The following is a 15,107-nucleotide window of genomic DNA, read 5'->3' on the forward strand; positions in this document are numbered from 1 at the left end:
AAAAAGTGAAAAGACTTGAAAATAAGTAATACCTTACCTCCAATCACTACCGAAATAAGGAATAGAACAACCCCTGCACAGTAATTTGGGGCGAGAAATAGTGTAAGTCAGTACAAAATTACTTGCAATGAGTCAATTTAACAATCAGAGAGCCTCCACTGGAGTCTTCATTTCATGTGTAGATATAATCTACAGCTTTTACCACATTAGTGTTGGAAAACTGCTCTAAGGTGGTTTCCTTTCTCTCTCCTTGATTGCTAAGTATCGCTCAGGACTGTGTCAGGAAATACATTATATTTACAACATACACTGAGTGTACAAAACATTATGAACACCTGCTCTTTCCATGATGTAGACTGACCAGGTGAAAGCTATGATCCCTTATTGATGTCACTTGTTAAACCTACTTCAGTCAGTGTAGATGAAGGGGACGAGACAGGTAAAAAAAATATTTTTAATCCTTGAGACAACTGAGACATGGATTATGTATATGTGCCATTCAGAGGGTGAATGGCAAAGACAAGAGTTTTAAGTGCCTTTGAACGGGGTATGGTAGTAGGTGCCAGGTGCACCAGTTTGTCAAGAACTGCAACGCTGCTGGGTTTTTCACTCAACAGTTTCCCATGTGTATCAAGAATGGTCCACCACCCAACTTGACACAACTGTGGGAAGCACTGGAGTCAACATGGGCCAGCATCCATGTGGAACGATTTTGACACCTTGTAGAGTCCATGCCCCGACGAATTGAGACTGTTCTGAGGGCAAAAGGGGGGTGCAACTCAATATTAGGAAGGTGTTCTTAATGTGTTGTACACTCAGTGTAGGTTACTCTGCACTCAGGCAAACACCATTGCTTTCTATCTCTCCCTCGTGTTACATGGAAACATTAAACCAGTGCCCTGAGGGTCAATACCAGCAGCTCTTATTCTCCCCATCACAGCGCCTCTATATTTTAATAGACTGAGAGGAATGAAATTTGTTTGATCCCCTCGACCACTCCAATATCATTATGTTTTTAGTTGATTCCACCGGATTTTAATCAGCATAGTAATTCCTCTCCACGGGAGGATAAGTCTCTCTCAAGAGCGGTTACACTGTCCACTAGGCCTGCTGAGGCACCAGCCCCAAAATAATTCATCAGAAAAATAATTGATCAAAAGTGCTTCTGTGTAACCCGCCAAGGACCTTTGCTTCTTAATAATTAAACTCTGCAATTATGTATCTTACCATGCGCTCAGTGTGAGGCACCATACAATATTCATAGACCATACATAATTATGCAATATAGTCCCTGGAATAAGAGGTCATATATCCACGGTGGGGCTGTCAAGACGCAAACATTTTTATTTGGTTCATAACACTTTTCATCTCGTACGTAGGGGTCTCGCAACGGAGAGGGGTGCGCTGTCCTCCACTGCTCCTGCTACTACGGGACTCTCTGACTCTGGCTCTTAGAATTCTGTATATGGCAAGAGAGAACAGAGATGCTGATACATTCAGAACCACAGGTTCCACCCATATCAAAGTGCATCCAACAACACAACCAAGCCATACGTTGTTACAATAGGTTTACCATACAGTCTGTCAACAGAAAAACAAAAAAAAGGCATTAAATGAAAATGAAGGAACATAGATGGGGCTGCTGTCGGAGATGCATTGTATGATAAATTATACATAACGCTCATCGCAGCATGGTAGCTAAAGTCTTGAAGGCCCTTGATGGCGCCTGGAGCCAATAAAGAGCTGTAACCGTAGACACAGTGGATGGACACACTGGACAACGTTGTCTTTCATCTCGAGATGCGGTTCAAAGCGGACCGCGAACAGAGCAAACTGGCAATCAAAGCTAATGTGTAACTGGCCAGTGGTGCACTTCACAGGCACCCGTCATCACAATGGCAGCTGAGATCACACGCAGACATCCCCTCTGCCCTCCTCACATCACAATAGCAGATTCTCCACACACGGTCTTTGGGACTTTGAATTTTTCCATGTCAAAAACGCACTGCTATTGGAGCTGCTTTGAAGGGCCTTTCATGCCATGTATATGATGAATGAGAAGAAAATCATTTCGGCCATAGTTAAAGGGTATTTTTTCTCACTCGTATTCAGTACCATAGGGATATTACTTGCTCTGAGCATAAACCAGTACTCAACTTGGATGAATGAGTATGAAAAAACGTATTGTGAAATGGACTGTGTGTTCAAATATCCATACAAGTGTGTCACAAATATCATGAACTCTTTTGTGGAAAGGCTTCACAACAATTCAATATATTTGCTTGATATTTTACATATGAATGGCACGAACAATATGTCAGTAAATGCAATGCATACTGGAATTCATAAAATATAAAATGCCAACATAAGCACACAACTTACCTCTGACTGAATAAATGGCATATTGGTCTGGAAGCTGGTCACTTTTTTCTTTTTTCTGAAGAAACAAAAAGAACGGAAAAAGGACTCAGTTACAATCATTGGAGCATGAACAGAAAACGTGTTTTAATACTGTAAAATTATCGGTAAAATGAAAAACGAAATGTTTTTGACTCAAATAAACAGTACCATCATGACCTTTGATTAATATGACACCCTGAACATCAGAAGAATACAGATGTGATTTACATAAATAAGAGTAAAAGTCAAATAGGCGTAAAGGTCGTCATTCGAGACTCCTCACGGGTCCGGACAAATGATTTACTACACATTAATTTGGTTGTGTGGAATAACCTATCTGTGACACACAACTGCATGTAGTGTGTGCATGCAGTGAGAGAATATACCATGACTGCACACATCTCATATCGCCAATCAATCACGATGCTTTACAACTTCTGTCAGAAGCCCTAACAGTCACCATCAATTGACAGACCATTGTTCATGTTCCCAATAACTTTTGAAGGAGAATCTCCAGTAAAATGAACACTGTAGTGTTTACTGTTATACAAGGAAACCCCGGACAGAATGCCCTTATATAGAGGCCATCTGCCTAATCCAACCTGGAAGCAAATATGAAGAAAAAGCACTTTGCTGAACTGAATAAGGTTTCCTATTTGGGTCATTCTTGAATTGCGGTGGCATTTGTGTCCCTTGACTTTGCAACCATGAAAAACACTTTAAAATGACAAATAGTTACACATCATACATGTTTTTGCTTATATTGATAAAACATAATGCAAGTCCTTTATACTGCAAAATTGTATGTTTATGCATTGTTTAAAGTACTTGGGGTTAGCAAATTGGCTTGTCCTTGTAGTGATGTGTAAAGTTGTAGAGACATGTTTTTGGTATTTAGAGATATCTATATATTATTTTTAATCTTAGAAAGTGAACAAAATAATGTAAGAAGAAGAAGAAAATACAAAATAAACTATGTTTTAAGTGAGAAGTAGGCATTGGTCTGTAGCTGAAAAAGAACGGAAATTCACATGAACACCACAATGTCTACTCCACCCATGCTCTACCAAGGTTTTCCAGCACACAGCTTTGACCTACTACAGTAGCTATGTTGGTCTATTGCTTAAAACAATGTGTAGGCAGGTTGCTTAGGATTCAAACCTTCTCAAACAGCCAAATTCATACTCTTAGAGGAATTGCTCCCTCAATAATGTGATTTGTACCACATATATTCTTCACACACCACACTAATCCCATTCCACTACCTTTTTCAATATATTTTTTATTATTATATGAAAACAAGCTTTACCTTTATACTTACAAGACCATCATGCTTTTTTGTCTTGTAGTAATGGGGTGCCTGCCTTTATTTCCTTAAACTGTTTGATTTAGCAATACATGTCATTAAGAAAAAGAAAGCTCAGAAACACTTGTTCTGCAAACATGGTCCTGTTTTATCAATTGCTGTGCTGATCAATAGGCAGTTTATTAACTCTGTCAAATGAATATGTAGCTTAAAGTTGTGTGTATTTGTATTTATTTTTGCAATATTGATGGTGAGGCTACAATAATACACATTTACAATAGACCTATATGTAAAAACACATACAGCTTAATGATATATACAGTATATACATTATTTTAATAGCAGGACACTGTAGTCCATTATTCCACTGATGCATATGAATTAGGCTGTTCGAGAAGGTTTGAATCCTAAGCAACCTGCACACACATTGTTTGAAGTAATAGTCCAACATAGCTACTGTAATAGGTCAAAGCTGTGTGCTGGAAAACCTTGGTAGAGCATGGGCATACTTCTCACTTAAAACGTAGTTTTTTGTTTTTCATTTCCATGATATTTACACCAGAAGGTGATTATGCAACATTATTATACAACATTATAATACAGCATAACACAGCAATACAAGTAAAGTAAAAATACACAATAATGACAAATGGCAACAGTATTTACTTGTATTTATTTAATATTAACAGCTAATTTTCAAGAGGGAAGCGAAAAACCTGCATTTAAGCCAATATGGAGTACACTGGAATACATATCCCTGATCTCTTTTAACAAGAAAACCGAGAAAGCTCCTGAAAACACACGCAAATAATAAACATGTAGCCTACCCATTAACCATTTACATACTGTTATGTAAAAAAACACAAACAAACATTTGTTCTCTTTTGAGGCTGACGTTTATCTCAACGAGTACCATCTCAAAATACAACGAAAATAGAACCACCAAATCACCTAGTCATTTCCGATAAAAAATAGACTGTCCAGTCGATGATACGAATCATGGATACTATATTAGACAATCAAATTAAATCAAATTAAATCACATTTTATTTTCCACATGCGCCGAATACAACAGGTGTAGACCGTACAGTGAAATGCTTACTTGCAAGCCCTTAACCAACAATGCAGTTTTAAGAAAAATAAGCGTTAAGTAAAAAATTGATAAGTAAAAAATAAAAATAACAAATAATTAAAGAGCAGCAGTAAAATAAAATAACAGTAGGGAGTCTATATACAGGGGCTACCGGTAGAGAGTCAATGTGCGGTGGCACAGGTTAGTCAAGGTAATTGAGGTAGTCGAGGTTATGAGTGCTGAACACAACACAACACAGTCTAAGGCAATGCATCGCAGTGCTAGCTGTGCCACTAGAGATCCTGGTTCGAATCCAGGCTCTGTCGTAGCCGGCCGCGACCGGGAGACCCATGGGGCGGCGCACAATTGGCCCAGCGTCGTCCAGGGTAGGGGAGGGAATGGCCGGCAGGGATGTAGCTCAGTTGGTAGAGCATGGTGTTTGCAATGCCAGGGTTGTGGGTTCGATTCCCACGGGGGGCCAGTATGAAAAAAAAAAAATAATAATAATAATAATAATAATAATGTATGCACTCACTAACTGTAAGTCGCTCTGGATAAGAGCATCTGTTAAATGACTAAAATGTAAATGTAAACATTATTGACTGTCACATTAGGTGGCTCGGAGAGCAAGGCATGAAGTGGCACAAACTGCTCGGTGTTCTAGTCATCCACCTCGGTGGAAATGACCTGGGATATACTAAGGGGTGCATTGGTGCAGCAGATGCGAGGATGTTTCCCGGTCTGATATTGCGCAGCGGAGGAGCTGGATGTTCCAGTGGGTTCAGAAGATAAATAAGTGCATAGAGAGGGACCGGCGATCCATCAATCAGCTGGAGTACGCATTTCAGGGAACACAATCCACCACCCTGTCATTAAGCAATGTGTCTCTGGGATGTACCATAGGGACGGACGAGGGCAAAGACTTATTCCTTGAGAGTTGGTCTCTCCCGTCTCCACCGTTCTCTCCTCCGTAGTAGCAAGATGGAGAAGTCTGCAATTGCGGCCCGCAATTCGGGGTGTTCCTGCATTTGGGCATTCCTGCATCTGCATGAACCCCTCTTCATACTTCTGTTGGTACATTGTTAAGCTAGGAATCCGTTATTCAGGCGGGAGCACTCCAGTACAGTAGGTGGTGGTAATGCACCATAATGTTGTATGCCAACTGCCGATAAACCCCACAGAAGAAAAGGCGGGAGCGACAACGCCGGTAACTAGCTAGCTAGGGACAACTGTAGACAGTGTCCTTCCCCCCGTCTGTCGGGGACTGTTTTCCCACAGCTCTGTTAACGACGGCGAGGGCAGGTGTTCAGCAGGCGTTGGCAAAGGACACTGGGTGCTAGCTAGCTAGTTAGCTACCTAGGACTCTGGTACACAGCAAGCGGGATAAGTAGCTAGCTAGCTAAAGATAGCTAGGACAACGGTAGACAGTGTGCTTCGCCCCGCCTGTCCGGCACTGTTTCCGCAGTTCTGTTAAACGACGGCGAGGGCAGGTGTTCAGCAGGCGTTAGCGAAGCATACTGGGCGCTAGCTAGTTAGCTACCTAGGACTCTGGTACACAGCAAGCGGGATAAGTAGCTAGCTAGCTAAATATAGCTAGCACACCGGTAGACAGTGTGCTTTGCTCCCGCCTGTCCGGCACTGTTTTCCCGCAGTTCTGTTAATCAGGGGAAATCCAGAAAATCAAAAGTGTCACACAAGCAATGCGCACAAGAAGGAATGCACACTATTGGCAAGACGTGTGCAGTAGTACACACACCACAGTCCCTGCATACCAGTGGCCATCGAAGGTGAGCATTTGCCCACTGAAGTCGGTTACGATGCCGAACTGCAGTCAGGACAAGATCCTGGTGAGGACAATGAGCATGCAGATTAGCTTCCCAGTGCCGGTTCTGACAGTTTGTGCAGAAATTCTTCGGTTGTGCAAACCCACAGTTTCATCAGCTGTGTTTTGTGGCTCGTCTCAGACGATCCCGCAGGTGAAGAAGCCGGATGTGGAGGTCTTGGGCTGGCGTAGTTACACGTGGTCTGCGGTTGGGAGGCCGGTTGTACGTACTGCCAAATTCTCTAAAACGACGTTGGAGGCGGCTTATGGTAGAGAAATAAACATTAAATTATCTGGCAACAGCTCTGGTGGACATTCCTGCAGTCAGCATGCCAATTGCACACTCCCTCAAAACTTAAACTGTGGCATTGTGTTGTGTGACAAAACTGCATATTTTAGTGGCCTTTTATTGTCCCTGTCAGGTGGATGGATTATCTTGGCAAAGAGAAATACTCACTAACAGGGATGTAAACAAATGTGTGCATAACATTTGAGAGAAATAAGGTTTTTGTGCATATGGAACATTTCCGGGATATACTATTTCAGCTCATGAAACATGGGACCAACACTTAACACTTTACAAAGAAGGCAATTTTTTTACTAGTATGTCTGTCCCCCAGTTTTGTCATTGGTGTTACCGACTTGAAAATCACTCATTACAAAGATATACAAGGACCTTAAGCATTCCCTCCAGTGGCAAACTGTTATAGGGGGAGGAGTCTATATTAAAAAATATATATTAGCTAATTACACCCTTTTAGTATGTCATACATTTGAGGATTCCATTGACAATTTGGTGTCACTTGGTGTTAGTCAATTTAAATTAACGGAAATTACATTATGAGCAAAATTATTCATCATATAAATTTAGTAAATCATTTTTAAAGGGTTAATGACCTTAGATTTAAGCATCATTTAAGAAAAACCTCAATAACCAAACATTTCTCAGGTGTTGCCATCATTGGTGTTACTCCTACTGGTGGCACAATGTTATCATAATAGTAAACATTATTTAAAGTCATTAAGCTGCCATATTAGTTGATGTAGAATGGGAAGATGTACACAAATACATTTCAATAAAGAAAATGAGAAAAAATACATATATTTTTTCCAAAATGCCATGCCCAAATGCCACCGCAATTCAAGAACGACCAATTTCTACCAACTGGAAAATTCCCATTGAGGACAAAGATTTGCACAGATACAAAGTAGCCAGGCAGTGTTGGATTTCCCTTACTGTTACAGTAGATCCCATGCATTTCCTGTACTTAAAAATTACCCTCCACTGCACTTCAGCTCTGTGGTGGTTAAGGCATAGAGCTACTGAACAGATCTGTTGATGTTGTGAATATTGGGCATAGCCTATAGCCTATTGCTGAGCCATTCCGTCCCATTTAGAAATAAGAACAATAAACAGCAATGTGCATATGTATAATAAGGACGAGTCTAGAGTTCACAATGCCAATGATGAGAAGTCACGATTCCAAGGACCCCTAATGGGAATATCTCCATTCCAAACAGAGAGACAAACTTAACAGGCCATCATTTCCATCAGTTCGCTGAAATTCTCATCTCTCTTATCATGCCAGACCTCCAGTCCAGTCAATATAAAACAAAAGTGAATATAAAGAAAACATTTGGGATAAATGGAGATGAGATTGCTTCTGTAAATTGCCTTGTGTGTTGACAGCACGGTTACATGTGAGCGAGATGGGCGCCTGCTGTTGGCAACACAGGATGTAGTGAAATTCTTGGTACCCATGACATACTGTACTACCTCAGATCAGGGACAGAAAATAACCACATGGAAGGACCCGGACTTTCTCTCTCTCTCCCTTTAGTCACTTATGGAATTCTCACGGGACGATGGCAAACGCTGGATCACTTCTGGACCACTGAATGGCCTTGCTCCTACAGCCTATGTTTTGTGGCCAATTAGAGAAAATGATTTGAACTGGGAATGAGGCACATCCTCCAACATAGGAGAGTTTCATGTTCTATTATGGTACCGTTAGGTCTCGTTCAATTATGTTACCGTTAGGTCTCGTTCAATTATGGTACCGTTAGGTCTTGTTCAATTATGGTACCGTTAGGTCTCGTTCTGTCATGGTACCGTTAGGTCTCGTTCTGTCATGGTACCGTTAGGTCTTGTTCCGTCATGGTTCTGTTAGGTCTTGTTCTGTCATGGTACTGTTAGGTCTTGTTCTGTCATGGTACCGTTAGGTCTCGTTCCGTCATGGTACTGTTAGGTCTTGTTCTGTCATGGTACTGTTAGGTCTTGTTCCGTCATGGTTCTGTTAGGTCTTGTTCTGTCATGGTACTGTTAGGTCTTGTTCTGTCATGGTACCGTTAGGTCTCGTTCTGTCATGGTACCGTTAGGTCTTGTTCCGTCATGGTTCTGTTAGGTCTTGTTCTGTCATGGTACTGTTAGGTCTTGTTCTGTCATGGTACCGTTAGGTCTCGTTCTGTCATGGTACCGTTAGGTCTTGTTCCGTCATGGTTCTGTTAGGTCTTGTTCTGTCATGGTACTGTTAGGTCTTGTTCTGTCATGGTACCGTTAGGTCTCGTTCCATTATGGTACCGTTAGGTCTCATTCTGTCATGGTATATCTTTATAATCATAAGTTGTGTTCTTATACACATGATTTGAAGTCATATTCAAGAATAAAGTCATTTACATTTTTGCTAGATAGATAGATTCTATTCTACCCATTTTAAAATACTGTATCCAAAATGCAATAATTGAGAAGATACAGTCATACTAAACTAAGACCAGTCTGATATTCCCACCTATCAAAATATGTCAGGAGAGACATGATTACAGAGGACATGGGTAAAAATAAAACGTATGTGAATAATCCACAGTACAGGACATACTGTATGGGGCACCTTGTGAAGTGCAGGTGCGTTTAAAGTGGCAATATGTAACTTTATTTTTGTACGTTTTCTGTCCTCGGTTGCAACACTCACTACTGAATTCCAAACTGCCTCTGGAAGCAACGTCAGCACATGAACTGTTCTTCGGGAGCTTCATGAAATGGGTTTCCATGACCGAGCAGTCGCACAAAAGTGGTGGTAGGTGTCCAAAAGAGCAGGTATCTATATACTTTTGCTCATGTAGTGTATGTTCTATGTGCCTTATTTCTATGCTTCCCGGTCTTAAGTTTTGTTTTTGCGTCTTTTACTTTCGTTTTTGTACACCAGCTTCAAACAGCTGAAACAACAACATTTTTGGTTATGGAAAATATATTTCACAGCGGTTTAGATGATACAATGATTCTCTGCACTATACTAGCTTATTTTGTCACATAAACTGAAATTAGGCAAACTATTAGAGTTTTAGCAAACAGGAAATGCGGAGTGATTTCTACATTGTGCAACTTTAATATTAAATTAATTAATGTGATATGGGGGAGCGCAACTTCAACCTATCGACCATAAGGTAACCATACAGTACGGTAGCTCTCCCAGATGTGCAACGCTGCAGTTGGGGGATCAGGTGACATGCCAAGTGGGAAACCGGGTAACGCTGAGTGTATTAGTGGTCTCTTTATGGTTTCTTATGGTTGATTGTGTTGAGGAGGAAACGTGGAGCGAATAGCGTGTGGTGCTACTATGCTTTGATGAACCTACCCTTGAAGAACTTGGACATCCGTGACCGTATTCCGCACAGATTTGAGGCCTCCACCGCCTCCACCTCCTCTTTAGTCTCCTGGAACACAGGCACATAAATCAGTTTCTCATATCATATCCAGTCAGATTCAATGCATATGGGCCCGATTCACTAAATCTGTCAAGTTACTCCTCCAAATGATCTATTTGACTCCTACTATTGCGGTATATCTCTAGCACGCTCTGTTTATTAATCTAACATTCCGAGACTGCAGTGTGGAGGAGAAGTTTAAAACAGACATATCGAGTGGGAATCCCAGAGTGTCTTCTTTGTACTCCTACAGTATCTCAGGACAGGAAACAAGGATAAACAGCCAGTGGTTTTCCTCCCTGGTTCAATGGCCCTTTGAAGAATAGCAGAACATCTCAGTCTGATTAATGGCTGTACACTGTCTAATGAACAGTAATTGAATGGTAGAATGCAGCGGGCCCTCAGAGCCCCAGAGGAATACCCTGGTTGCTGCAGAAGCCAATGACATTGTCTGGGGTTGATTATAGTTGACCTTGCATGAGAGGAGAAGCTTTACAAATAGCGAACCTAAGAAGCTAGGGGAATAGTAACCAGGAAAACAGGACAAGATAAATGAAAAGGAATTGCATTGGCAAAGAATAGGGGAGGTCGATGGCAAGATCGATAACTATTTGATTTTTTATCACAAAATTCTTAAGAGGAAGACGATTGATAAAACATGCCTAGTCCTATTGGCATTTCTAACAATATTAATTAAGAAAAAATGCTTAGCTGACCGGTTGATAAATCAGCCAATATCGTTAAATCAAAACAAACTATTGTTAAAAACAGACAATTACACAACCTCATTCAACTCTACCTTTGTTCAATATGCACGAACATTCATCGGACCATAACCATTTATACATTGTTTCTAGGCTAAAGGAAAACAGTATATTGATAAGCAGAACACATTCGACAGTATGTTCAACTGAAGGTGTTCCAAAAGACCCATCAGGAAACAACTCATGTCAATTCAACGCAATTATCATGTTTGAGATCGACTTCATTGCAGTCGGCGTCTGCACAATGACTGATCTACAAATCACCTTGGATTCTAAATAACTACTCGTTATTATTTGTAGATCAGTCAGTCGGCTCAGTCTGTGATCAGCTCGAGCTCTCAAACATGAACAAACTACTTTAGATGGTTGCCCTGTTCTGGCCGCCTTTGCATCAGTCTATTGCAGCAGTCTGTTGTCATACCCACCAGACATTGTGTGTCACCATTTGGCAGACAGACAAACATGCTGATTCTAATAACTCTTTATGTTGTCAAGCGGAGGTCCTTCGAATATTACCTCTACCTCGCCACTGTAACTATTCACTATTTAAATCCAATGCAATGAATCATTTAAACTGAGGGGAAGTGGTTTTGGCTGAGAATGCAATCATGTAATTGAATATGGTCATCAATATATATGGCATCTGGTATTTCACAAGCGTGGCCAGACTGGGATGTAATCTATTTCAAACTCAGCTCAACTATGAGTCATAGCCATAGTGTTTTATTGTCATTCACACTAGATGATGAAGAAGCAGGACAGACTGAAACACTGCTTATCTTCATAAGGAGACAGGGAGAGAGAAAGGGAGAGAAGTGAGCAATAGTAATATGTTGTTTAGCCAGAATATTAGCTTTGAGTTTGACCTGCTATCAAAGCTTCCATAAATAATATTGATATTGTAATCTCCAATAACAATCTCAGGCCATAAAATGTAGCTACAAAATGCATTAAATATATTCATCAGGGGTGACATTAATATGCTTCAGGTTTTCTCTAATTACGACAATAAACTTCAAGAAGTCAAACTTCGCTTTTAAAGCAGCAATTCCTTCCTACACTAATAAAATAAAGTATATATTTTACTGATATAGTTAATTTCATCCAACCCTATTTCAAACCACTCACTGTAGAAGTATGTATTGAATTTTGGACAGAAGTGTAAATACCCCAATTACAATTAAACTGACTTCTTCATAGCCGCAGCAAGTCAAGTCAAACGTTGTTTGGTGCAGTGGTGGTGAGATGATTCCACAAATTAGCTGAGTCCGGATATCATTATTCCCCATTATCTAATGGTCATTCCCGGAATCTATAGCCATTCTGATTCAGCAATATTCATTCATGAGTAAATGCGATAAGTAATGAATAAAGCTATTGATCTTAAACAGGTTCCTTAACAGGGTCATAACTGCCCCCCGAAGTCAATAATGATTTTGATAAGAATATATTTATTACAGAAGTGCATACCACTGCAAGAATCACCATCACACCAAAATATCTCTCTAAAGTGTGATTACCATAGGCTGAAATTATTGTTTTCATTAAACAAAATGTTCACTGTTATTGATTGCCTAAATAAGACTCAATATCTTCTCATTTCCAAAGCTGAATGCAATTGCATGGAATAGTAATATCGGCCAAGTATTGTGTATGTTCATCACTGTTATGAGGCTCCCCATTTTCATTCCGTTGAGGATTATAAAACCAGATTAAGTGTTTTTAAATGAGTGCAATTTCTAGAAACCACATTAGTGTTGTCACGCCACACCAACATTTTACAAAGATACGATACCAGGCCAAGTATCACAATACCGAGTAGTATCGCGATACCACGGTGGAAATAAATCTGTGGCCTAGCATCCTGTTCGCCATGTCCCCCGGACGCATGTTCACGTTTTCTAAACGCTCTCCAAAAACGTGTCACTGAAATTCACACTTCTACTCATTACAACACATTGAATTTAACTTCACACTGTTCAGTGTATAATAGAATACTGCATAGAATGGCTGATTTGCTCATATTTGCAAAGGCCTATGTTCTTCAGAGGAAAAAAACGAATAAAAACAAATATTTACTACACAACAAACATAAGAGGATAAAAAAACTAAAGAATAACAATAGAAAATGAACGACTAAAAAGCACCCTAAGGAAAATTTGGCTGGAGGAATGGGAGGAAGGAATATACATGCATAATGATCTGCATATCATTGTCAGTAAGGAGAAAACACTGCATTAAACCTTCTTTACTATTCAGTAAACACACACCACTCTCTCTCCCCCCCCCACACACACACTGTCTCCCATATTCTCATAAACACACACCACTTTCTCTCTCCCACACACACAAACACACACACTGGCTCCCTCACTCTCATAAACACACACCACTCTCTCTCTCCCACAAACACACACACTGGCTCCCTCACTCTCATAAACACACACCACTCTCTCCCACAAACAAACACACTGTCTCCCTCACTCTCATAAACACACACCACTCTCTCTCTCCCACAAACACACACTGTCTCCCTCACTCTCATAAACACACACCACTCTCTCTCTCCCACAAACACACACACTGTCTCCCTCACTCTCATAAACACACACCACTCTCTCTCCCACAAACAAACTCACTGTCTCCCTCACTCTCATAAACACACACCACTCTCTCTCTCTCCCACAAACACAAACACACACACTGTCTCCCTCACTCTCATAAACACACACCACTCTCTCTCTCCCACAAACACACTGGCTCCCTCACTCTCATAAACACACACCACTCTCTCTCTCCCACAAACACACACACTGTCTCCCTCACTCTCATAAACACACACCACTCTCTCTCTCCCACAAACACACACTGTCTCCCTCACTCTCATAAACACACACCACTCTCACTCTCCCACAAACACACACACTGTCTCCCTCACTCTCATAAACACACACCACTCTCTCTCCCACAAACAAACACACTGTCTCCCTCACTCTCATAAACACACACCACTCTCTCTCTCTCCCACAAACACAAACACACACACTGTCTCCCTCACTCTCATAAACACACACCACTCTCTCTCTCCCACAAACACACACACTGTTTCCCTCACTCTCATAAACACACACCACTCTCTCTCTCCCACAAACACACTGGCTCCCTCACTCTCATAAACACACACCACTCTCTCTCTCCCACAAACACACACACTGTCTCCCTCACTCTCATAAACACACACCACTCTCTCCCACAAACTTTTAAAACGATAGGCACCAAACACTATTTAAGGAGAACCAGAAAGAAATGTATTTTTGATATAGTTTAGTCTTCCATTAGGCCTACATGAATCCTACCTTTGAAGCACATCTCATGAGAAGCATACCCTTTTCCTTTCTTCCTGGGCCAATCAGGTGAGCATAAACCTACTGTCAAGTTACCAGAATGTTAGCTAGCTAGGTAACATGACTGAACAACATTGTTCATTATCAAACCAATAATTAGTGAATTAGTGATTAGTGAATTAGTGATTAGTTTAAAACGGCCAGCGACATGATTTGTGAAATTATATAAAATGTGCGCGACTCCCGATATAAATAAAAAAAGGCATCTCTGGTAATGGGTCATGTTTTATAACTGTGCAGACTAGAGACAAGACGTTTACTTTGCTGTAAAGCTGCAAGCATGCCTGTCACGATGCGGTCCTCCATTTGACCTCTCTGAGGCTGCATGACAGTGAACTTGCAAAGTCTACTCAGGCTGTTATAACAGCGATGAAATGATACAATGTTTCAACATTACTCGCTTTGCACGCTGCTCCAATGTAACAAATGTTCAAATCTAAAAACAGAAGACTCATCAGGGTCTGGGTCTGCATCCCCGCTCGCCATCACGGCTAAATTATATTTATTTTTTTACTGACGGAGGAATAGACGCGCATGAAGAGCGGACGGAGAGAAGCAGGTGAGTGAGGGCTGGTAGGGGATGTGGCTGGTTGATTACAGCTGCCATGTGATGTGCACATGAAAGTGAAGTGGATAT

At 40.9% G+C, this 15,107-nt stretch overlaps 1 protein-coding gene across 3 annotated transcripts in view; it reads right to left on the reverse strand.

Annotated features, from left to right (window-relative positions):
- Positions 1-1,321: 1,321 nt before the first annotated feature.
- The window catches only part of LOC121538833 (doublecortin domain-containing protein 2C), a 27,003-nt gene continuing 13,217 nt past the window's right edge, over positions 1,322-15,107 (reverse strand). For all 3 annotated transcript variants that reach the window (XM_041847004.1, XM_041847005.1, XM_041847003.1), the window contains exons 11-13: positions 10,233-10,311; positions 2,383-2,437; positions 1,322-1,459 (exon numbers count right to left, since the gene is read on the reverse strand). In XM_041847004.1, coding sequence (XP_041702938.1) covers positions 2,421-2,437; positions 10,233-10,311 — 96 coding nt within the window. In that variant the 3' untranslated portion in view covers positions 1,322-1,459; positions 2,383-2,420. The remainder of the gene's footprint in view (positions 1,460-2,382; positions 2,438-10,232; positions 10,312-15,107) is intronic.

The sequence above is a fragment of the Coregonus clupeaformis genome, chromosome 25 (genome assembly GCF_020615455.1).
Source record: "Coregonus clupeaformis isolate EN_2021a chromosome 25, ASM2061545v1, whole genome shotgun sequence".
NCBI classification, from domain to species: Eukaryota; Metazoa; Chordata; class Actinopteri; order Salmoniformes; family Salmonidae; genus Coregonus; species Coregonus clupeaformis.